Source organism: Mesoplodon mirus (genome assembly GCF_964341445.2).
Source record: "Mesoplodon mirus genome assembly, chromosome: 15".
Taxonomy (NCBI): domain Eukaryota; kingdom Metazoa; phylum Chordata; class Mammalia; order Artiodactyla; family Ziphiidae; genus Mesoplodon; species Mesoplodon mirus.
The window spans coordinates 35,774,338-35,798,746 of NC_138991.1; the positions used below are offsets into that span (position 1 = coordinate 35,774,338).

The window sequence follows — 24,409 nt, forward strand, 5'->3', positions numbered from 1 at the left end:
CTGGGGCTCCCCGAGGCCGCTCAGTCAGCCGACTGCATTGCTCTTCCCCTCACAGGCTCCTCCTCTGTCTACCCTTTCTCCCTTCCACCTCCTGACCCGAACCCCTTTTGATCTCAGGGTCAGATGCAGCTGTGGTCTGTATATCCCACCTCTCGTCATGCAGAAGGCCTGGCTGGCGTGGCCTTGGCCCAGGGCATGGGGCGAGGGCTGGAGGGGAGAGCCTGGCCTGGAGAGGTGCGACCAAGGGTGAGCTCCCTGGCCCCTCAGGCTGGGGCTTAGGGGCCCACCCAGTCTGGGCACTCCTGGGCCAGGGGAAGGGTCTGGGGAGGCTTTGGGGCCAGCCTCCAGCCCTCAGCCAGGGTCCTCCTGCAGCCGGCTCGAAGGAAGTGGTTCCTCAGCCTGGATGGTGGTGCACCAAGGGTTAGGCCATTCTTCCTCCTGTCTAACTTAGCTCCGGCTTGCTGTCCCATCTCCGTGTCCGCCCAGTGGTAGAGAGGAGCTGAGGGTCCTATGGAGTGGCAGGGGAGGCTCCCAGGTCTGGCACCGTCAAAGGTGTCCCTGGGTCCACTGAGCTGAGGTCCCCAGGCTGGTGAGCTGGCATCAAGCAGGAAGCGGGGCAGGGTGATCCCTGTGTTCGAAACGGCTCTTTGTTCCCTGGCCATGGTGGGCGAGCAGGAGGTGAGGGCGGGGGCCCTCTAGAAGCAGCAGAATCCAGATCCTCTTTGTCTTCAGGGCCCCCGCCCTCAAGGTCTTCCCTGGACCCGAGACCTCTTTGTAGCAGTGGGGTGCAGGGCCCCTGCGGCTCCTGGGTCCTGACCCCTCGCCTCTCCCTGTGCCAGGGGGCATGAAACTGGGTCTGCTGGGCTCAGAAGCCCCCACTCTCTGAGCTGCTTCGGCTGTGGTAGCTGGGACTGGGGGTCCGGGAAGGGCTGCGAGTGCGGCTGCGGGTCCGACTGCGGCTGCTGTAGCTTCCATGGCTGTGGCCCGGGCTGGGGCTCCGGCTTGAGTAGTCGCTGCTCAGGCAGCTGGAGGAGGACGAGGGGCTGGGCCGGTAGTAGGGGATGGGACGCTTTCGGGCACTGCCGGGAGGGAAGAGCTGATTACAGGCCAGCCAAGGCCCTGAGCTGTGCCAGTCCTGGGCCCTCACTCAGGCCCTGAGCCCCTCCCCAGCAGTGGCCAGGGCTTCCCTGCTTCAGTTTCCCCTGAGCCTTGACCTTGGAATTCTCCCCACCTCCACCCCTGCTCCAGCAAGACTGGACATGCAGTGGTCCAATTTCATGTTGATCACTTTGTTTTTCCTCACTTGTCTGCAGGAAAAGGGGACCAAGTCTCTGCTTGACCGGAGTAGGTGCTCAATAAAAATTTGTTGAATAAATGCAATTTTTAAGTGTAGACAACTCACATCAGCCAAGCTAAGCAGTGGCTTCTGTGCATAGGAGGGTTTGTGAATATGGCCCATTCCTGCTTCTTTGTTCGCCACAGGATGGAGGATATTGGTTCTCAGGTCACTCAGAGGGAACAAAAGGAGCCCCCTGGCCACTGCTGCCCATGCCCAAGGCCCTGGCCCAGGCCTGCCGGCCCCCACTCCTCACTCAGCTACCTCCCGCTGGCCCAGAGTTAGTTTGAAGCCAGGAGACTGTGACCCAGAGAAAAGAAAACAGAGTTAAGGGGGCGACAATGCCCCATTGCGTGGGGTTAATTCTGAGGAAGAAAACAGGTGTATGTTAGTGGGAGGAGGAGGCAGCCTGGGAGGGGCTGAAGGGGGTGCCAGGTGGAAGGTGTGGAGGCTGTCTTAGGACCCCCTGCTTATGGGGGTATCTGGAGGGGGTTGTCCCAAGCCTGGCAGCTTGGCCTCTAGCTCTGATGTGAGAACTGAGGCCCGGAGAGGCACACTGATCTCCCATGGCTGCCCAGCAAGGCCAGGGCAGAGCTGGGCTCAGAATTTTGCCTGTGGCCCTCTACCCCATGTCGGGGATCTAAGGCCGCAGGGTGATTTCCACAAATGCAGACCATCATCTCACCTGGAGACCCAGGCCCAGACCCTCCAGTCCCGGCAGACTGTGTGGGCAAAGTGGGAGGGACCGGTTCCCCTCACAGCTGCCCCAGAGACCAGACTGCCAGTGCCCCCTCCTCCAAATTCCCCAGGGGACTGGGAAGTGAGCAGAGAGCTTAGTGAGAAAAGGAGAGGCAGACAGACAGCCGAACAGAGCCAGTCAGCTCACATGGGCATCTCCCCTGCAGCCTGTGGAGAGGGGGTCCACCCGGCCCCCAGGCTGGCCACAGGCCACTCAGCAGGCTGGACCTTGAGATGAAGGAGAAAAGGACACATCATTGCCAGGAGATGAATGTGGGGAGGGAAGGAGGAGGGAGGGGCTCCAAGAGGGATGGCTGGAATCTTCCAGAGCTGAACTCCTTGCCTGCTGCTGTACCCAGACCCCAGAACGGGCCCCTCCCCTCCATGGCCCTCAGGACGCTTCCCTTCTGGAGGCTCCCCTCCCAGGCAGTGAGCCTGCACCTCTGCCTGTCGGGTCCCAACCCCTCCCCAGCACCTCAGTCCTAGCCTGAGCGCCCTCTTCCCTCTCCCAACCCTCACCTTCTCTCCTTCGGCGCCCTCCCCTCCCCGCACCAGGTGCGGTTGGTCGAGGACCCCCAAGGTCCCCGCGGCCCGGCCCCGACCCCTCCGTACCTGGTGATGCGCCGCGGCTCCATGAAGCTGGGCGAGTCCCGGCGCCGCTTGCGGATGGGCGAGTAGCTGCGGGAGCGGCGCCGGGCGCGGGCGGCCTCGGCCTCGGCGTGCCTCGCGCGGCCCTCGCCGTCCTTGTCCCTGCGGGGCCCGGCCCGAGATGAGCGACGCGGCCCGGCAGCCCCGGCCGGCCCCGCCGCCACCCCTGGGCCCGCACTTACCGGCCCACGGTTTTCTTGGGCGACGGCGAGCGGCTGGGGCTGCGGGCCCTCTTCTCCGTGGAGCGCGAGCGGGATTTGGAGGGCGAGCGGCTGGAGCTCCACGAGCGGGGGCGCGGGCCCGGGCTGCGCGACGAGCTCTTCCCCTCCGGGCCGCCGTGCCTGCCGTGCGCGCCCGGGGACGGGGAGGTGCTGGCGGGCCGGGCGCGCGGGGGCCGCTCCTTGGCCCTGGAGGAGGGGCACGGCGACAGGTGGGGCTCAGCTGGGAGACAGTGGGCCCCGGGCAGGGGAGGTGAGGGCGGAGGGGGGCCCGGTGACAGGGAAGGTGGCTCACTTAGGGAGAGAGTGAGTGGGCGCCCTGGGGGGGAAAGGACTCAGGAGGGGAAGGGGTTCTATGGGGTTAGTGCGGACGAGGAGGTTGTTGTGTTGGGGGTCGGGGAGAGGTTCCCGGAGGAAGGAAGGGGGCTCTGGTGGGGGGAGAGGAATCAGTGAGGAAGAAGCTGTTCCGTGCTGTCGAGGGAGAGTGATCATGGGGGTGGGGGGCGATTACGGGAGGAGGGTGCTCTGTTGTGGGAGGAGGATCTGGATCTTAGCGCGGGGGCGGGTGGACAGGTCCGCTGCGGGGAGAGGGGTCAGTGGTGGGGAGCTCAGTGCGCCGGGACGGGGTATGACCGGGGAGGGGAGAGGGCTCGGTAGGGCGAGGGGGCGGGGTGGGGAGCCCGGGGCGGGTCCCAGGGGCCGAGCCCGCTCACCGTTTCCCGTGCCCGCCGTGACCTCGCTCGGAGCCGGGCTCGGGCCCGGGGCCGGGGGCTCCGCCGTCCGAGTCGCTGCTGGAGCGGGCCCTGCTGAGCGAGCGCGACGAGCCCCGGGGCGGCGTGGGACGGGCGCGTCGGCGGCCCCTGTGGCGGGGCGCGGACGCCGAGGACCGCGAGCGCCGCCGCCTCCGCCTCCGCCTCCGCCGCCGCCGCCGCCGCCGCCTGGCCGCCCCGCTGGCCGCGCGGCCTCCTTTGCCCTGCGACGACGGCACCGAGCGCGGGCTCGGGCTCTCCTTCCCCCGCGCGGGCGGCGTGGCTACGCCGGCCTCCGCCTGGTCGCGGGCCCTGGGCGAGGGCGAGCTGGGCTTCTGACGGGGAGAGAGGCAGAGAGGGCACGTAGGGGGTGGAGAGGGGACGGAGAGGGCGACAGAGGCGGGCAGAGACGGAGAGACAGAGGATATGGAGAATCCAGAGGGGGAGAGGCAGAGGCAGAGCCGAGAGGAAAGAGACGGGGAGAGGTTAGAGAAGCAGAGAGACAGAGAGGAGACAGAGAGAGAGGACAGATCCAGAGAAGGAGCGAGAGGCCGAGGGGGAGAGAGCGGGCGGGCGGGGTAGGGGGAGAGAAGGAGAGGGGGCTTTCACCGGGCCCAGGCCGGGGGCTGCCAGTCCCGGAACATCGCACACACGGTTCCCCGCGCCTGCCCTGCCTCTGCCTCTCCTGAGTGTCCACCTTCTGGCCTCAACAGTGCAGCTCATGCAAGGTTCTCGGCATGCAAAACACAAGAGGGACGGAGCGGTGGGGGGTGGGGGTGGGCTGTCAGGGAGGGGGAATCCAGGACGGGCACGGGGGCTGGCATTGCCCCCCCCCTCGACGGGACGGAGGATCCCGGCAGAGAGAAGAGAGAGGGCGGGCACCGGGAGGCCGGGCCAGGGCCAGCCCACCAGGCCAGGCCGCCCAGCGCTTGGGGGTGGGTGAGGGGATGGAGGGGGCACACGGCACACAGATGGGGGTGGGGGCGAGGCGGGACAACTGAACTCAAAACTGAACCGAAGAAAGGGAGGAAAAACGAAATAAAAAACAAAATCCACAAATGTCATTAGATACCGAAATCAAAAACAATGTCTGAACTCCTGGGGAACTGACATTTTTCTGTTAACATTTTTTCTTTCTTTGTTTTCCGGCCCTGCAGAGATCTGTGGAGCTGTCAGTAGCACCCGACTGTCTTTCTGTTTCTCTCTTTTCTTTTTCTTTCTTTTTCTTTTTTTTTTTTAAGTTCTGATTTTTTAAGTCCCTCTTGGTTAACGTCCACTTACCAATAAAGTGGCACTTCCTCCTTTAGTAGGTAAGATGTGTAAGAGAAGGGAAAAGCGTGGTAGCGTAAGTTCATCATTAGATTCACAAAAATGCAAGAGAGATAGAGAGAGAGAGAGAAAAACGCAACCACCCCATTCTAGGCCAAGAGGAGGCCATGCCACCTCTGGAGGAAGGATTAGCAGTGCCTGGCTCCTCGGGCCTGAGCAGGCACCTCTTGGGTGACCACTGGATAGAGATGTCGAATGTTTTTCCAAAAGTGGAGTCAGGACACAAGCATCGGGCTACAGAAAACCAGAAAGGGCACCTGGTACCTTCAAAAGGGCCCTGGCCGGGAAGCAGGGGTCTGAGAGCCTGCCACAATCTCACTGAGTGACCCTGGCCAAGTCACTTCCCTAGTCTGGGCCTTAGTTTCCCCATCCACAAAATGAGACGGTCAGGCTTTGCTTCTAGATGTCCCTTCCAGAGCAAATATTCCAGGATTCCCTGACCACCCTCTCCATCCCCCACCCTCCACAGAACTGACCCTTCCTCCTGTCCTTAGGCTTCCATCCAGTAACAGTTGATTGCACTTGTCTGTCTGTAACTCTGTCCCCCATCCCTCCCCACCCCCCAATCACCAGCACCAACTTGACTTTGAGCACCTCCAGGGCCAATGTGCTGTTGGATTCAGCTTTGTAGCCTCAGTTTTTATTACAGAACTTGGCATCTAGTAGGGCCTCAGTGCGGTTTGCTGAGGAAGAAATGCCCTTGCAAGGGCCAGGGCCAAACCAGGGAGTCCTAGGAAAGGGGCAGGGTCGGGGTCAAGCTCTTTTGGCAGCCTTTTTGGAGTAGAGAGCAAAACCAGCTGCCATGCCTCAGAGCACCTTGTTGCCAGGGACTGGAAGGAGCGTGGCTTCCTTGGCATGGCCCTGGGTGCTTCCTGGAGGGGGTGGGGGTGCGGCGTTAAGACCTCTCTGTGCTAAGCCTGAATCCCTAGATGAAGAAGTCAGCTCCCTCTGGGGCAGGGCACAGCTAGCTCACGATTGGTGGCTGCAGCAGCCAATGAACACCAGCCATAGCAGGGAGAGCAGCTGTCCAGAGCCAAATGGGCCATGAAGACCTGGGAGAGCCTTCTGTTTAGGGCAGGGGCAGACATAGGTAGGCAGAACGGATATCACTGGGTACCGAGGTGCCCCTTGAGCACTCTGACCTTCCTGATCACCAGCTCACCTCTGCTAGGAGAGACGGATGCTGGGCTGTTCCGCCACGGCCCCTCTGAAATGGCAATCCATTCTCAGTAGACCAGGAGACACTCGTCTTCCCTAACACATAACCCCTTCCACCCCAGCAGGTGGCCAGTGCCTCACGGCGCCCAAGCCCCCAGAACTAGGTTCTGTCATCCAGCATCCTTTTCCCTCCAGAGGAGGCAAATGAGAAAGAAGTCTCCAGGATCCTAAGCACTGAGACCCAAGCCCCTGGGCCAGACTCCCTGTGCTGAGCCAGATGCTTCCTGCCTAGCATGTCTTGAAGTCCAAGCTCTTCCCCACTTCCCTCTCACCTCCTTCAAGCCAAATGGCTGTCAGAGCCCCAGATGATAGTAATTGGCAAAGTGGAACACGCTGGGATTAGCTCTGATGTGAGTTTGCCGTGAAACCTTAAGGAAGTGACCAACTCTGGGAGCCTCAGTTTCCCCATTGGTAAAGTGGGGGATAGCTGGGTCTCTGCTAGGTGGGCCTGTATAGGGGCTGAGAGGTTCTTTTCAGAGGACAACTCTTACTCATGGTCCCCCTACAGATGAATAGGGTCAGAGCAGAGCAGGAAGGCCTGGGGCCCCATGGGTATCTCCCAAGTGCCAGGATGGAGGAGGATGGGAGGAAGGCTAGGTTGGGTAGGGTGGCAGATAGCACCTCCCTGGGGAGACTTCTAGAGCCAATCTCAGCCTTACCCACCCATCCCTCCAGAAGCCCTGGAGAAAGAGTCACTGTGATCCTGCCAGCAGGTGAGGCTCTTCCCCAGCTTGGGTCTCATTCTTCCCAGGAATTGAGGGAGATCCAAGTCCAGACACCACGTAACTTCATGGACGGACAGGACTGTGGTGGCCAGGGACCTCCAAACGTCCCCAGAAGCCTGTTCTTTGTGACTATTGTCCCTCTTGCCTCTTTCCCCTGGCTAATGCCTATCACCCCCCTACCCTAGCAAGAGGTCACCACCTCCAGGAAGCCTCTCCTGATCCTCACCCTGAGTCGGGTGCTCTCCTCTATGATCCCACAGACCCTGGTTCCTTCCCTTAGTATGGACTCTGCCAGGCTGTGCCAGGGCTGGGGCTACCGTGGCCAGCAGGAGCTCCCCATCCACGGTTCAGCTCTTCCCTCTCATCGTTCTGAGTGATCTTCATCAGTCCTCCAGCCTGACAGGCGGGGGCTGTGAACCCAGGCCTGCCTGCCTCTCCCCTGGCATGGACACCAAGATGGGGCCTGGTATGGAGGAGTGCCAGCATGTGCTGGCCTAGTGTGTGCATGTATGAATGAATGAGTGAGTGAGTGAATGAAGGACCTCGCATGCCTCTGAGCCCTGCTCCCAGGAGCCCCTCTGCTCTTTAGTACCACCTGCTACCTGACATCTTTTGCTTACATAAGACATTTTTGAGGGGAAAGATAAGAGAAGCAAGGGACAGGGTGCTTGTCCAATCCTGGTATCCTTAAGGACAAGAACAAGTGAGCATCTGGAACAGCCACTCCCTCTAACTCAGCATCTGAAAATCCTATTTTGGGGGCCCTGGTCACATCAGGTACTCCTTGAAGGCGAGGCCTCCACTCCCGCGTCAGGCTGGGACGGAGTCTCCTCCGTCCGACCAGCGGCACTTTCTCCCTCCCTGAACAACTTCCTCGTCTGCCCTCCAGCACCACCCAGGGATGAGGGATGCTCTGGTGGGTAAGTGCCCCAGGACCTGCCCCTGGGACCAGCATGGGGGGAGGAGAGGAGGAAGAGCCAGGCTTTCTCTTTTCAAAGCTGAGGATGGAGGCCCACTGAGGCCTCACAAGGGTTGGGGTGTCAAACTTCTGCAGCGGCTCCCAGGTGGGGCAGGGAACAGTTTAAAGGGCAAGGACGGGGAGATGGGGCCCCTGAGGACCTACTCCTAATGTGTATCCTCAGTGTGGCTGCATGAGCACTGGGCTGGGAGTCACAAGTCTCAGGATCCAGGCCTGGTTCTCCATCAATATCTTGAGGGACCCTGGCCCCTACTGACTGTCCCTTCTGGATCATCTGCACTGAGGCACCACATTTAGCCCACATTTGGAAGATGGAAGGATGCTGGGGGACTGAGGGAGCCCCTGACTGGGTTGGGTTGTGGTCCAGGCAGGGGGGTGGGAGAGCTGAGCATCCCCTCCATCTCTCAAGTTGCCCCCACAGAGACTTTGCTAAGTAGGTCATCTACATCCGGTACCTGTTCCTGGCCAGCTCACATCACCCCTGAAGTTCAACTACCATTACGCCCAAAAGATGGAGCGGTGAGGTTCAGTGCAGGTACCAGCTGCTGCACCTGCCACCAGGGCAGGACCGTGGGAGCCCAGCAGGCCCTGGAAGGTAGGACAGAACTCTTTCGTCAGGCCTGACCTCAGCCAGAACTTCTTCCAAGATCTGGAGGCCAAGAGGCCCAGCATAGGCCCTTCCACCATCGCTTATTGCCCAAGGTGGCCCCCGGGGACTGGCAGGCGTGAGGGTGAGGGGCTTAGCGGCTACTCCAGACAATAGAAATCAAACTGGCTTCACCGCAGCATACAGCTCAGGAAGGGAACACAAACTCGGAATGCTAAACCACACAGAAATGCATTCGGACAACAAAATGAGAAAGAGAGGGCGTGAGGGAGGCTTGGGGGATGGGGGCGGGGATGGAGAGGAAGAAGAAGGAGAAGGGGAAGGTGGAAAAGGGGGGAAGAATGAACCAGAAAAGTTGTCAGGAAAAGTCAAGAAAACTAAACGACAAACCAGGAAACACAGCTTTGTAGCTCATTTGGAGAAAATGCAAGTTACAAATGAGTAGTCGTTAAAATAAAGAAAGAAAAAGGGAGGGGGAGAAAACCAACCAGAGCGAGATTGAGAGATTGAGAGAGAAAGAAAATCACATTCAAACCAAGCAGAGTGGCGGGGCTTATCTGGAGATGGGAGCGGCGCACAGCGGAGCCGGGATACCTACCTTCTCAGTGGTCAGGGACGGGAATGCAATAATAAAAAAGAAAAGAAGGTCTCCGCATAGGGAATGCAGAATCGGGGTAAGACAGTGTCTCTAAGCTGCGCTCCCCCTCTGAATCAGCACAGGGCAGCCATGCGGCTTTCGGTCTAGTCCCCGGGATGGGAGGGGGCTCCTGCCCAGCCATTTCTGTTTGCTTCTTTTTTTTTTTTTAAACCCACAGGCTCCAAGAGCCAACCTTTCCTTAACCTTCAAACAACAGAAAACCTCCAGAGGGCATGCAGGAAGCAGCTGATGGAAACAGAACCACAGCATGGGTGAAGGAGGGGCTGGCAGCAGGGGGCGAGAGGCCCAAGTCAGGGGAGAGAGATGGCCAGGAAGAGACAGAGAGACACGGGGAGAGAGACAGACAGACAACAGAGAAACAAAGAAACAGAGGCAGAAGGAAACAAAGAGAGAGGCAGGAAGACAGAGGGGAAGGTGGACCCAGACAGAAGAGAGAAAAGCTGTTTAAACAAGGGCTATCAGACTGGACAGATGGGGTGAAAGGGAATCATGCATTTAAAAGGGAAGGCAACCACAGATTGAATTTGGAGGATTGGCTCAGCCTCAAGTCAACTCCCCTTTCCCCCTGGCTTCAGCATCATTTTAGCAAAATTTATCCCTCCTGTCTTCTGGCTTCATCCTGGAAGAAATGCCAAGATGTCCCTTCCTATCCTGACTGCCCCACCGCAGCCGTGGTCACTGCTCTTTCCTGGGGGTCGGGAGGGGGGAGGCTGGGATGAGGCAGGTCAGGGAGAGTCACGGGCACCTCTTCTTGGGGTCATTCTAGGCTCCCCATTAAGTGATGAGATTTGAGCCCAAGGCAGCCACCAGAGAGAGCCCGGGGGGGCCTTGCTCGGGAACCTCCTCTGCCATCCTCACCAAACAATGAGGCTTCCTTCAACACTTCAGATGCTACGGGCAGGTGCAGCCAAGCAGGTGCAAACCCTGCACAGCCTTTCTGGCCTACGTGCTGGGAGGGCGAAGATAGCACCAGTCTGTGTTCTTGGGGTGGCGGGGGAGGCAGGTGAGACGGGATGGAAGGACTTGTCCTGTGAGGTCATCTTACTCTTCCGTCCCACGTTGTGTGACTTTGAGCCACTCCCTTTCTTTTCTGTGCCTCACTATTTATTTCCCTACACGTGTGTGAACTGTGAGGGCGCAGGGCTCCCTGGGTCTCTGAGGCAGCAATCGTGTAGAATCGGGAGAGTTGGGATCGTGCCCTTGACATCTGGCGGGGTCCTCAGGGGGAACCTAGGAGCTGAGACAATCAGCAGCCACCTCCCACGTCCTCCTCCCCTTGCTCAGGGCTCCTGGAGTGTGTTTTCTATTGACAACTCTCCCACATCTTGGGATCTACCTCTAAAAAGCTGTGTGACCTCGAGCTTGTCACTTGACCTCTCTGAGCCACAGACAGCAGTAAGCAGCAGAACGCAGAAATCCCTTTGGGGCTCAGCCCTGGCCTGGGATGGGACATCTACGAGATGTGTTGGGAGATAGCACCCCGCTGGCCTCAGTCTCAAGCCCAGGATGGGCTTTTTCTCTTGCCTGGGAATATCTGGCTTTGAAGCCCTCACCTGAGTTCAACTATATCAGGTGCCTTCAGCTCCCTCCTCTGGGGCCTCCCAAGGGTCTGAGACCTGGCAGGAAGGGGCTGAGCAGCCATCTTATTCTAGATGGAACTGAGGAAGCTCAGGGCTCTGGGAAGCAACCTGGGTGAACTGGGACAAGTCTCTCCCCTTCCCTGGGTCTCCCAGCTTCTCTCCAAGGTTCCTCATAGACTGAGACACAGAAGCACCATCTGCACCACTTTTGTTAATTTAAAAGCTGAAGCAGTCCCAGCTCATGCCCCGGTGTTGAGGAGAGGGCTGGCTGCTGCCGAAGATTTGGCAGGAGCTATTGGTGTGGGAGTCGTGTTTTTAAAGTTATCTTCCCTTTTAAATTCTGATTACAAAGGAAAAAAAATAGAGAGAGACATGTATATGACTAATGTTCACTTGAGATTCAAAAACCATCTCTGCATTAGGAGGAGAAGTTCCCACAGTAACACACACAAAAGCAAAATTCTAGAACAACATAGATGATAGAAAAAACAAAAAACAGAGGTACTTTGCATTTCTGTACGTTACAAAAGGGGAAAAAAAAGAAAAGAAAAGAAAGAAAAAAAAAGGGAAATACAAACAGAAACAAAATAACAGGAAAAGTTACATAAACTTCCCCACCCTCTTCCCTTCCGGCTAAACAAGAAATGGAATCACAATATTACCACGTTTCAAATGGGAGGCTAAAAAAAACAAACAAAAACATAGACGGGGTTAAAAAACGGTGAGCTTTTTCTTTTCCCATTTGTTTCTCTCTCTCTTTTTCTTTTTTTAATGGTAGCGTCCAAGAATACCACCCCACCCTCCAGTACTTTTTCCCAAAGACATTTTTGGTTAATGGCCAAGTCTGTGACCCCAGCCCCTATCTCACCTCCCTGGAATGAGAACTAGTCTCATTTTGCTCCTCAGAAAGGATCTGCAGGCCAAGAGGGGATCAGGTGAGGGTGAGAGGCCTGGGATGTTCTGAAGTCCCAGACCTCTTAGGGCCCAAAGGGTAAGGAGAGGATTTGGGGAGCATGCTTTGTGAGAAGAGTAACCAAGTGCTGTCTTCTAGAAAACTCCCAGGGCGATGCCAAATTTGGTCCCATTTTTTGGGAGGGAGACAAGATGGCTGCTGAGGCTTCCTCCCTGAGGCCAGAAGCTAGGCCGCCTTCCCTGGCTGCTCTCTCCTGCGGTTTACTTAGTCGCTAGGTCATTTTGTCTGTGCAGGCCCTGGGTCCTTGGTGGGTACTGCTCAGGCCTCCAGGGCAGAGGCGGGTTGTGGGGGGAGGGCCCTGATCGAGAGAACCTGCATTTCTGTGCCTCTCAGAGGATGTGGAGTTCCCACGAGAAGGTGTTTGGGGCATTGTGCTCTTCCGGCTCTGTGCCCATGGGGTTGGGGTCGGGGACGATGTCTTCTAGGTTTGCTCAGATTGGGCATCATCTCTGTGGCGTGTGGCACCAGTCCCTGTCCGAGCCACCCTCAGCTACCTCTGTGAGCCCTCTCCCACTCCTAAGACAGGTCCAGGGATATGGGAGGGATCCTCCGCATGTGGCCCAACGAGGTCCCTTGGAGCTAGGGTGCCTGGCACCCTGTCCAGGTGGGGCAGTCTCAAGACAGGTAATGTCGTTAAACAAAAATTGATCTTGAGACTCAGAGCTTTTTGTCAGCTGCCCTTGACTTTCCTCCCTGAGGCCTTGAGAGTAAGGGTGTTTGAGAAAAGAAAGGGAGTGAAAGGAAACAGCCAGAAATCAAAATGAAACTGACCAACACGTACATGTTTGCTGCTGAGACCTGAGGTCTGGGGAGGGGCAGACTCCCCCCTTCCTGCTGAGGCTCCTGGGGCAGACTGGAGGTCTGGGGGGGGCACCTGCAGGCCTGCTCACCCCCATTCCCCTGTGCCCATCCAGTGCCCCTGCCAGCACTGAAGTCCCCTCTCCCTGAGGGGACTCTACCCTGGACTCTAACACTGACAAAAGGGGATGTGGGCCTCCCCCGCCTCCGGGGCCTGGGAGAGCCTCCCACCCTGGTCCAGCTCATCTACCTGGGAAAGGCTCCGCCAGCTCCTACGGCCACCACACCTGCCTGTGGGTCTCCAGGAGTTTACTCGCCTCCTGGGGGCGGGGGGACAGTATCTCTGAGGGAGCAGTGAGTGCGCTGGGAGATGCCTTAGGAAGGATGGGCCATGGGAAGTGGAGCCCACAGGTTTGAGACACCTGTCCAAGTGTGGGCAGTGCCCGGGAAGGGACAGATTTTCCTTGGAGCAGGGACTTTAGAAATGCAGCTCTGTGGCAGCAAGGGGACTGAGATGGGGGAGGGATCTGGGAGAGGGGCTATGAGGGGCTTGAGGGAGGGCGGGCTTTCCAGGGGGGTAAAGGACTTTGTGGGGAGAGGGAGGCTCAGGACCCAAGTGATGCCCCAGGGAGGTCCTGACCTTGAATCCTGTTCCCGATTGGGACTCCTGCCAATGTCCATGCTCCCTCCCACCCCAATATGCCTGGGGGAAGGGAGGCAGGAGGCCTTGTTTCCTTTCCAGTTCTTTACCCAACTGGCTGAGCGCCCCTGTAGTCAACCTTTTCTGGCCTTCAGTTTGCCAAGGCCAAGGGTGCACGCGCCCCTCACCCTGACACCAGCATTCCTGGCCGCTCGGGTGCGGGGAGGGCGCCTGGGAAGGGGGAGCGGCCGGCCCCGCCCCCGTGACGCACTCACTGGCCCCTGCCCCGCGGCGACCCGGCCCGACCCAGCTCCGCCCCGACCCAGCTCGGCGCAGCCCGCGCGGCGCGGGAACCCTCTGCAAAGCCAAGCGTACGTACATCGAGCGAGCTGTGCGCCGAGCCGGGGCGGCCCCCGTGAGCTCCGCTCCGCTGCCTGCTGCCGCCGTTCTGCTGGGGTGACCCCCATCCGCTGCCGCCGGACGGGGAAGGAGACCGGCTCCCGCTGGACCGCTGGCTGCCCGTCTTCCGCCCGTCGTCTCGGTGCTTGGGACTCAGCCTACATGGGGGGAGCCGGCTTGGGACGCCCCGTGTGCAAGCGGCCGGTGCCAGGCTCGAAAGGTAGCCCTACCCCCACCCCCGTCCCCCCACTGCGCCGGGGAACCCTGGCATGGAGAGAGCAAAGCCCCAGCCCTCACACTGCTTCGGTTTCCATTCAGGGTCTGGGGCGCCATTGGGCATGGGCAGCCCTGGTAAATTTCTACCCGCTGCTGAGCTGCTGTCTGTCAGCCCCGCTCCCCAGCCCTGGGGATGGGGGAGTGTTTAAACTGCAGGTCCCCTCCCTCCAGCGGAAAGGGAGCTCAACCACACCTGAGCGCTCCCAGTGGCCCGGGGCCTACCTGCTGGGTGATCTGGAATCACTGTAACGGGAGGACAGTGAGGGACTGTGGGAGCTGCCGCTGCTGTGGCGATGGGACCTCCGGCCTGGGGACTCTGCATGTGGCCTGGGAAAGAAATCAGGCTGTACTCAAGTTCTGCCCTACCTCCCCAGGGGGGATCCCTGTGAAGGCCTGATGGAAGCCTCTGCTGACCTCCCTGCCCCCCGCTGCTGACCCCATAGTCTCCCCCCTAGCCCCCCACAATAGTCTCTTACAAAAATAGCCTCATACAAAAATAACACAAACCCTGCCCATGCTGGGCACAGAGCTAGTCCATGTGGTCATTTGTCAGAATTAGGAAAAAGCCATCCTTTTCTGTAGACAGTCCCAGCCCCCCAAGACCTCACTCGCCCCTCAGTTGGTGTTCTTGTGACTGGGATGTGGCGGGGGGGGGGTGATGCAGGGGAGTCACAAGGACTGAACTTGAAAGGACCCTGGCCTGGGAGGCCACAGGTCTGGGTTCCAGTTCCAGCTCTGCCACCGACTCATGGGGGCTCTTGGCTTCCTCTCTGGGTCTGAATTTTTCCTTCTGGGCAGCGGGGACAACATGAGCTATCTTCAAGGGCCTGATTCTGTGATTCTAGAAGGCCAGGTTTTCTGGGGGTGGGGGGCGGAGAAGGGGAGTGGGCTGAGGGGCTGGAGAGGGGTGGAGGGTACTCACCTCTTCCTTTCTTTGTTCTTTTCTTTTCTTTTGCTCTTGGGGCTTCGAGATCTACAGAAAGCAGAGGCTACTGTGACAGCACAGCCTGAGCCCTGAGCTGGCTGGGGGAGGGCGGGGCCTTCGAGCTCTGGAGCTGGCTGTGTCCAGGTGTGGATCTGAGGTGTGTTCCTCGCTTGTACCTGAGACTCCCTGGCTGGCGTGGGCTTGCCCACCCCACCCCACTGCTTTTGTCTCTTTTACTCTGCCAGGCCTTATTCCCTCCTTCTCCTCTAAGTCCTGGCCTGGATCACCTCCTGCCTGGGCCCCAACTGCTGTTCCCTCTGGCAGTGCCATAGGAGATGTGGCTGTGGCCCCAGAAGGAGGGGTGACCTGCCCTTTCCTTCTGGCATTGGTCTTGGGATAGGCCCCTCTGATGAGTTACCATGGTGGGGGTGGCCCCTCCACACCTCATTTGCGTCCCCTGTGCCCCAGGTTCCCTCAGATGGGGCTCTCTAGGGCAGGGTCCAGGCCTCCTGCCTCTCTGTCCCCTCAGACTGTGGCCCAGCCTTAGGCCACTTCACCAGGGGTTTAGGAAAGAAATGCTTTCCCTTGGACATGATGATCTTCCTGCTTTGGGGTTGCTCAAACCCCATCTCATCTCATCCAGCTCTCTGGGGCAAGCCCCACAGCCCAGCTCCTTCTGCCTTTGACAAATGGACTGGGAAGTTTCTGATCAGGCTTCTAATAAGGTCTCACCCCTGTAGGTCTCTCAGCCTCACTCTCCCTGATGCCACCAGATTCCTGCTCAATCCTTCTAGTCCTGAACAGATGCCTCCTTCTGACCAAAAAATGAGGTGATGCTAAGAAACACCAGAATGTGTTTCACACAAGAGCAGAGTTGGGTGGGGGGCAGGCCCAGGAGTCCAGAGGTTTGGGTTCTAGAACTCATGCTGCCTGCTTTGGGCCTCAGTCTCCCCCTCTGGAGCTGGTCTGGCCCTAGCTCACCTCTAGGTCTTTCCCAGGACTGATGGGAGCGGGACAGAGGATCTGTGCAAGCGGTTGGTGACCACTGGAGGGCAGTAGGGGCCCACACTGACCCTGAAGGACCGGAGGGGGCTACAAGGGGGAGAGACGGGAAATTGGAGGGACAGGAGGAGGTGTTTGTTTAGGCTCCTCCCCCACCTTGCAAGTGGCCGTGGGCAAATTCTCACTGTGGGAATGGGACCAGGGACTCTGCCCCTCCCCAGGGCTGCTGGGAGGGGGTCTGGCTCCAACGCCAACAGTGGGGATGTGACTGCCCCACATCGTCCTTTCCTCCATGCCGAGTTTTCTACTACTTTCCACACCCCTACCTCTGCCTGGGTTCCGGCCTTACACCTCCTCTCCCCTCTGCAATCCATCCTGAACAAGTCACTGTCCTGCTCAGAGCCCCCTGCTGGCTTCCAGCCCCACCTGAGTGGAGGCTTCATAGTCTGGCAGTCAGGCTTGTTGGGGGCTGATACCTGTCCCCCAGAAACTCCACCTGTAGGCATAGCCCGCTCACTGCGTCTCCTATCCACTGAGCCTTCCTAGCTCAAGAACGTCCTTCTGCCTGTCATGCCCTTTCCCTGCAAACTTGGGGTCCTGATGCTTCTGCCTTCCCAACTGGCATCTCCACGGCTGCACCCCTTGCACACTGGACCAGTATACTGTGTTGTCTGGAAATTCTTGGGGCCCCCAAGGCAAGGCTGACTCATGGGGCAAGCAAGGGTTGCAGCTGGCCTTCCTCCTCCGCCCCCACCCTCCAGTCCCCTGTCTGGCTCTGGGGAGGAGTCCCTGGAGTGGGAAGATGGAGCAGGACAGGACCCTCGCAACACCCCTCCCATCATGGCTTCCTCGGTCCCTGCAGGGGGGCCCTGGCCTCTGTCCACATCCTCCTGTCCCGCCTCCAAAGGGCGCCGCTCACCTGTGCCGTCTCTTCCTCCGGGACCCAGAATCAGACCTGTAGGGCCATAAAAGGGTTCTCTTGAGCATGCCTGGGGTGGCCTGAGGATGGGATCTGCACAGCATTGGTCATGGCGGGGGTGGGGAGGCGGAAGTGAGAGGAGGCCCCAGGGGAGGCTGAGGGTACCTGTCTCGGCGGTGTTTCTTCACATTCTTCTTCCTCTTGCGCAGGGGTGAGGAGCTCCCACAGCTGCGGACACAGTGGTGGTGGTGGGGGTTCTAGTGAACTGGGGCTCTGGGATGAGGGGCGGTGGAAATGGCTGGGGAACCCCGGGCGCCTGGGGCCTCCAAGCTGGAAAGGGGATTCCAGGGCTTGAAGCCAACTGCCATTGTACAGAATGAACCGAGGCCCTGAGGGTCCACAAGGTCCCTAAGGGTAGTTGATGGAGCTGCCTGTATTGTCCCCTGTCACCTTTCCAGCCTTCTGGGCATTGTGAGGGAGGACTGTTTCAAACCCAAAGGTTAGAGGCTCCAATGATGGAATTTCTGGCCTCTGTGGGGAAAAGCTGGCATGTTGGCCCTGTCCAGAGTCCAGGCCCTGAGGTGGCAGGTCTCCAGCCTCTGGGGGATGGCCTTGGACTCTCTCCCACCCACAGACATCCTCTCCAGGCCCAGCCTGTCCATCGCTGACCCGCCTTCATTACTGACCTGCACTCGGAGTCCAGTCTCCTCTTTTTGCTGAGGGCCGGGGGAGAAAGAAGGGGAGACAGACAATTAGGCGGGGTTAGCTGGGGCCCCAGACATTGGCCAGGGTCTCACTTAGCACAGGGGAGAAGGCACATAGAGATGGGGAACCACAGATGACACCAGCCAAACCCCTCCTCCCCTGGCCACTCAAGCTGGTGGTGGAGGCAGGACCCCTGGGGAGGGTGCTGGGAGATGAAGAGCAGGTGGACCGAGGCAGGGGGGTCTGGGCCAGTGTGTCCAGTTCTTGGGCAGGTGAGTGCCAGTGATGGGGGTGGGTACTCAGTGGGGGGAGGGGCCTGGTGAAGGGGAGGGGCTCTTGGGGGGGCAGCGCAGTGAGGGGGAGGGATTCAGTAAGGGCAGAGGGGTTCAGCGAGGGGCGGGGGCCCACAGTGAGGCGTTGGCGCCTTGCCAGCCGAGGGATGGGCACCTGGGGGCCCCACCGTTCTCCTCCCGTCCCCGCTGGCCGGTGGCAGCTCTTACCGGCTTCTCCGGTGGCCGCCTTTCTTTTTCTTCTTCTTCTTGGGAGGGGGCGACGCCGAGCTGCTGGACCAGTGCTTGGTCCTGGGTGAGAAGGGGCGGGGGGTGGGGGTGGGGCAGAGGTGAGGGGGGAGGGGTGGCCCCATCGGCCCCCACCCCCCACCCCCCGCCAAGGCGGGCGCTGACCTGTACCCCCGGTGCCCTCGGTAGCAGGCGGCCGGGCAGTCGCAGTCCACCGGGCCGTCGTCCTCGTCGAAGGGCGCGTACTCCAGGTCCGGCTCGGTGCCCTCGATCAGCCGCGGGGTCTCCGCCACGCTGCCGGCGACAGGGACGCTCAGCACCCACCACCGGGGCCCGGCCTTCCGGCGGCCCCTTTCTCCGCGCGGCGCACCGGGGCCTGGCCGGGCGGCAGGGTCGGAATGCTCCGGCACCCGGGTCTGGGGCCTCGACCTTTAGAGGGTCAGGCGGGGACCTGGGGAACCCGACCGGGAGCCTCCCTTACAGGGCCCCAGCCTCAACGATGCCATATTTTGCAAAAGAGAAAGAAGAGTACGGAGCCCTACCCCCTCACTTAGCCCTCCTCCTTCTAAGTTCTCACCCTCTGGGAGACCCCTCCTCCTTAGTGAGGCCCCTCCCCTCGCCGAGGCCCCTCCCGACACTGATTCTTTGTCCCTCAGTCCCATTCAATGCGCCCCAGTCCCCCCCACTGAGCCCCCTCTTCCCTCGTTGAGCCCCTTTCACTGATCCTTGCAGCCTTAACCCCAGCATCCTATTCCAGAGGCCCCGTCCCCTCCCCAGCTCCCCTTTTCCCTCACTGAGCCCCGCTTTCTCAGAGAGCCCCTTGCCCCTTTCTTAGCTGCCCCCTCTCTGATATCTGTCCGTCCTTAATCCCGCGGTCCCTGAGCCCCCTCCCCTGCCGGAGTGCCTCCTTCCAGCCCCTGCTGCATCTCTGAAATATTCATAGCCTCTCCTCGCCCTCCTCTCTGCAGCCTCCGGAGGTCTGGCGGCAATTCTCCCGCTGCCAGGCTGTCATCAATCACTGCCCAGTGGCAGTCGGCACAGGCCTCTGCACTCTGCCCGCCCCCGATGCTCCCCATCCATCTTGCCGAGCTCTCCGCTTCACTCAGCAGGGACCGCGTCATCTTGTCCCTACTACCGGCTTAGGAGCCCCCAGCCATCTTCTGCCACAGATGTTTGCTCCCTGCGGGCACTTGGAAGAGTGGAGATTTTTCCTAAAGGCCTCTGGGCTTAAGGCAAGAGCAGGAACTTTGAAGCTGCAGATGTGCCCTCATTATGTGCTGTCCCTGAGTCACTGTGTGACCCAGTGCCGGTCATGCTCCCTCTCTGAGCCTCTTCTCCAAGATGAGAACGCTAATTACGTTACAGCGCTGTTGGGACAGTTCACTGAGGTCCCAGATGCTGTGTAACTTTGTTTTTTATTGAACACGCCGGGAAATAACCCTCCAAAGGCCCAGCTCCAGGGTGATGCCCCCCCCATCTTCCATTTTTCATTCCGTGCTGGCTTAGACAGTGCCCCTCCCAGATGGAGGCTCAGCCCTGGTTTCACCAGGCTCATCTTTTTCCTGCCCTGAGGGAGGGAGGCCAGGGCTTGGATGGCAGAGCATTAAAGACGTGACATAAGCTTTGGATTCACACAGACAGGTCTGAATTCAGGCATGACCACGCTCACTGAGCCTGCAGCTCCTTATCTATACAACGAGGGAAAGAATATCCCAGCTTTGAGGAGAGGATTAAGTAAGATTCTATGAAGCTCCTGACATGAGGCCTGGCCCGCGACTGTTGTCCTGCACACACGGTCACCATTGCTAGGTGGAGGGACCTCTGTCAGACACTCACACACCAACGTCTCCTCTTCCAGGGAGAAAAGCGGTTTTGACACATGAAAGAGAAACAGAGCAAGGAAGGTAGATCACAGCTACAAGGTGAAAGAATCTTCAGGAACAAATCTCCAGCAGAGCACCCACTAAGAAGCCCTTTGAAGACTGAGTTTTGTATTTGAAAAAAAAAGAATGTAACCCATATCTGACAGGGTTAGCTAGCCTTGAGGCTCGTGTCAAGAATGTCATTTGGACCCCAAACACTATCCTGGCCCTGGCAGCCTAGAACTCACACAGGTGTGATGGGAGATGTTTCTGGGGTGATGGAGGCTCATGTCATTCCCCTGACCCTGCAGAACCAAACACCCGCACAGCCCTTCATTCAAACCTCTCTGCTCTTCCCGGTGCTCCTCTTCCTGAAGCCAGTGGCCTCCTACTTCCTGTCCCTGAAATCTCCAACTCCTGGGCCTGTCCCAGGTCCCATTGCCCCCACACAGCCCTCAGCCATACAAACGCCTGACACATAAAACGCAGTCTTTAGCAAAGCTGAAGGGCACCACAAACATCGTGTGGGTGAGCCAGTGGGAGGAGGGAGCTTCCGTTTATCCTAACACAAAAATGATGAAGGTTATTTACAAACTAAAACAGCTCAGTTTGGGCCCTGCCTTCTGCAGGAATCCTTCCTTGCCTCCTAATATCCGAGGCGGGCTAGCCACTGAATACAGGCCCTCGCTGGGCCCTCCTCATTCTGCTGGCTGCACCCCTAGAGCATCTTTCCTTTCTACCTCTGTCCCAGGGACAGAGCTCCCTCCCCTCTGCCCCATCCTCCCTCCCTGGGACCTTATCATTTGGCCTCTCTCACTTTCCAGTCCTTTCTGGGAGGTCGATCTTGTCTGCTGGGAGCACTGGAAGACAGGCGTGGGGAGACCCAGGCTCAGGGAGATGCACAAAGTTTCAGAACCTTCTGGTAAGACTTTTCCTGGCAGTTCCAGGGGTATAAATGGGCCTATTCTGAGGCCTCTCTTGCTAGTTTTATGCAGCTGGTACCATTATGTCCACTTTGCAGGCTCTCCCAGGGCTAGAACACTGGGTTCTCCTGTCCTGACCTTCCTGGCTGATAATATCACTAATAAGAATGTTCTCTAATGTTTAGATGGCTCTCCACAGTTCAAATCCCACTCAGAACCAATTCCTGATTTAGAGAAATTTGCACACCCCCACTTCATAGATGAGAAAACTGAGGCCCAGAGAGGGAAAGGAACATGTCCTGTTTTGGGGGACCTTTGATTAAGAACGTAAGTTCACCTATGCAATTGGCTTTGAGAATTCAGGTGCAAACAGGACGGCCCTCGACTCTGCTGGCTGGGCTTCCCTGCTGTGGATGTTAGCTCAGCCGTCCCCTCCCTGCTCTGTAGACACAGTTGTGGGTGTGCGCACTGAATTCTAGATTTGTTTAGCGTTTCCTGCTCTTAAGTTCACATTTGTTAGTTAGTTTACTCCTCACCACGACGGTGGAATAGGCAGGGGAGGTGTTCTTCCCCTGTGACCGAACGAACTGAACCCCACAGAGCTGACCAAAGTAAGCCCAGCTGGAGTCCACTGCAGAGGGACCAAGGGCAAATCGAGGTTGAACCCAGCACCGCAGGGAACACCTGTTGGACAGGCTTCCCAGGAAGGGCTCCGACCCGGGAAGAGACTGCCAGTCACACGCTCTTCCCCCTGACAGCAGTTTCGCTAATTAACTGGTCCTGTTTCCCATTTGCCAGGAGCCTAATGGCCAATTGACAGATGAATGAATCCAGACAGAAGAGGAGGAGGATTCCAGGCAAAGGGGCTGCCCTCTCGGTTCACTCACTCAGCCTGTGTGCCAGGCCTGCTTGGGGCCGGGGGGAGGGGGCAGGGGTGGCAGGAACAAGGGCCTCTCCTGTAGCTCCTCATAGCACAGGGCAAAAATATGACAGGTGCATATGATACTAATCTAAGGCAGGTGCCGCCATGCTGTTCTGAACACTTTACATATATTTATCTCATTCAGTCATTTAATACTCAACAAGCCTCTGATGTGGGTATCATCATTGATATCCTCATAGCAAAAATATGAGCCATGGAGAGGTCACACTATGTATAAAATTAGACACATGGAAAAAAAAAAAACACTGGCATTTGCTCATTGTTTTAGGAAGTAGCATATGAATATTGTTTTCCAGAAACCCTCTCTCCCGAACATTTTGTTATATTACATAACTATGAAAACAATTATTCTTTTTTTTAAAAGTATCCGGAGTAAACTTTAATGGTTCTGTGCTCTTACAAACCAAGATGCAATATAATCTTATGTCCATATATGAGATGTGCATTAATAGTGATGAAAACTATTCTTAAAGGTTGTCTATTAAAGTGAAAAAAAGAACAAAGAACTGATAACAGACATAGAAGTAAAGAAAACATTGTATATATCCCAAAGAGGAGAAGATTTTACTTTTATCCCAGGAATAAAGTGGTTTTTAGAGGCAGCCTTGAATGATGGGATATATTCGAACCCGTGCACAAGGGTGTTTCCGGCTGAGGGCCTAGGATGAGCAGAGGCGTGGAAGTGAGAACGTGCAGGATGTGGCTGCGAGCTGCCAGCAGGTCGGGCTGGCTACCGAGTGATACCGGGAGTGGGAAGCCAGGCTGGGTCTAGAGTGTGGAGAGCCTTGAGTGCCAGGCCAGGGAATCCAAATTTGATTGCCTGGAGGGTGGGGAACCACAGAAGTTTTCTGGGGCAAAATAGGACTCCCCACATGAATCAGTTTCCAGACAAAAGCATGTCCTCTCTCAGTGTCTCTGGGACCACACTCTCCATCACTTCTCTGCCAGATTAGAGTGCCAGCTGCCCCACTGTTCTTGTAGTTTTACCCATCTGATCCATCTGCCAAAGGAGAAAGCCCCTAAACACCTGTCTGACCACATCACACCTCTCTAAAGCCTTCCACTGGCTCCTACCATCTATGGGATCACACCCAGAACACCGCAGTATGATGTTCTGGGGTCCAGTGTGGAGAGGAGACTGGAGGGGACTACTCCGTGATCTCAGACTTCCAGCCTCCAGAACAGTGAAAAATAAGGTTCTGTTGTAGATCAAGGCACCCAGTTCACGGTACTGTGTTACAGCAGCCCGAGGTGCTGCTCATCCAGTGGTGATGTGCGTCTTCTGTGGGCCAGCCACTAATCCTCACACTTACAGTCACTGTTTCAATTAATTTCCTCTACAATCCTTTGAGGATGGTACTAATATCTGCATTTGATAAATAAAGAACTGAAGGCCCACAGAAATCAAGGACCTACCCAAGTCACACAGCTGGGGTGTGGTGGAGCTGGGATACAGAGCTCAGGGGGTTAATATTGAACTTAGAGGTTAAGACAGGTGGGGTGTCTGATGCCAGAGCACACACTCCCCCTCCACTAGCCTGTACTCTGAACTAAGAACCGAAGACCTGGTCGGATGCCAGGTCCACAGGAAGGCATATGACCAGTCTGCTGCTAGCCCTCTGTCACCTCTCTGCCTCTGGCCTTGGTTTCAGCACCACAAACAACTCTTCCCAGCCCGGGAGTAATCCAGGCCGCCATCACTGTTTGCAACGCTATTTTCACACCATTTTGGCTGCGTGAGCTAGAAGAAGGCTTCTGGTCTCAACCCTTCCCTGTGTAAAGGAGGAAACTGAGGCTTTGGGGGGATTGGGCAAACCGCACTGTTTTAGGCACCAGGGATACAGCAATAAACAAAACTGGTAACGAACTTGTCCTTAATATCTTCTAATATTCTAGTAGGATTCCAGGACCCTGCCACATCTATATTCCTCTCTGCTTCCAGAGCAGGAGTCCTCCTTGACTGTCAAGTCTTCCTGACACTGCCTCTTCTGAGGAACCCTTCCTGACCGACCACCCTAGCCTGTCTCTCTTCCCCCACCAAACACGCACAGAGCTTGAGACTAAGTTGTTCAAGTGGCCACATTGTTTCTTCTTGTCCATGGCTGCCAGTAATTCCTGGTTTCAGGTTGGAGGTTTGTGTTTCCACCCAGGGAGCAGGGGCAGTCTTTCCCTCCCCCCACCCCGCCCCCCTCATAGCACTGGCGCAGGGTTCAGCATACGGCACAGACCCTCAAGGACTTTCCTTCTGATGATGGACACTGTGACCTCTCCATGACATCCTTCCCAATGTGTCCCAGTTCTTAAATGCATCATTCATTCATTCATTCCAGGAAAGAGAAGATCAGGACTTCTGGAAAAGGTTTGGGAATCATCCACTAACAGGGGAGCGTTCCAGCTGGGGAATGGATGAGATTCCCCAGGAAGAAGAGGGAAGGAAGACTTTGGGGAGAGACCTGAGGACATGACAGATCCCCGGGGGGAGCCAACATCTGAGAAGTGGGCAGGAGTGAGAGAGGAGCAGAAGCCATCAGAGGGGTAGGCGGAAACTCACAAAGAACGGAATCTTGGAAGCCACGGCGGGGAAGCAGGTTTCCACTGGGGAAGTACAGTGGTGGCATGTGCCAGAGAGAGGCCAGGCCTGCAGAGGAGCCCAGGCCATGCTAAGTAGGGCTCAGGCAGCCACAGCCCAAGCAGGTCACCGGAGTCATGGGGGCAAGAAGCCAGACCTCCATGGCTTAAGG

General features: G+C 57.7%; 1 protein-coding gene across 1 annotated transcript in view; it reads right to left on the reverse strand.

The window, feature by feature from the left end:
- Nucleotides 1-761: 761 nt before the first annotated feature.
- SRRM3 (serine/arginine repetitive matrix 3) overlaps nt 762-24,409 on the reverse strand; it is a gene marked incomplete at its 5' end in the record, with an annotated part of 33,029 nt that continues 9,381 nt past the window's right edge. Inside the window, 12 exons of the mRNA XM_082645852.1 lie at nt 762-1,079; nt 2,687-2,824; nt 2,905-3,129; nt 3,654-4,024; nt 13,576-13,753; nt 14,094-14,198; nt 14,794-14,844; nt 16,718-16,753; nt 16,883-16,945; nt 17,404-17,433; nt 17,923-18,003; nt 18,106-18,234. Of these exons, the coding sequence (XP_082501978.1) occupies nt 866-1,079; nt 2,687-2,824; nt 2,905-3,129; nt 3,654-4,024; nt 13,576-13,753; nt 14,094-14,198; nt 14,794-14,844; nt 16,718-16,753; nt 16,883-16,945; nt 17,404-17,433; nt 17,923-18,003; nt 18,106-18,234 (1,621 nt within the window). The 3' untranslated portion in view covers nt 762-865. The remainder of the gene's footprint in view (nt 1,080-2,686; nt 2,825-2,904; nt 3,130-3,653; nt 4,025-13,575; nt 13,754-14,093; nt 14,199-14,793; nt 14,845-16,717; nt 16,754-16,882; nt 16,946-17,403; nt 17,434-17,922; nt 18,004-18,105; nt 18,235-24,409) is intronic.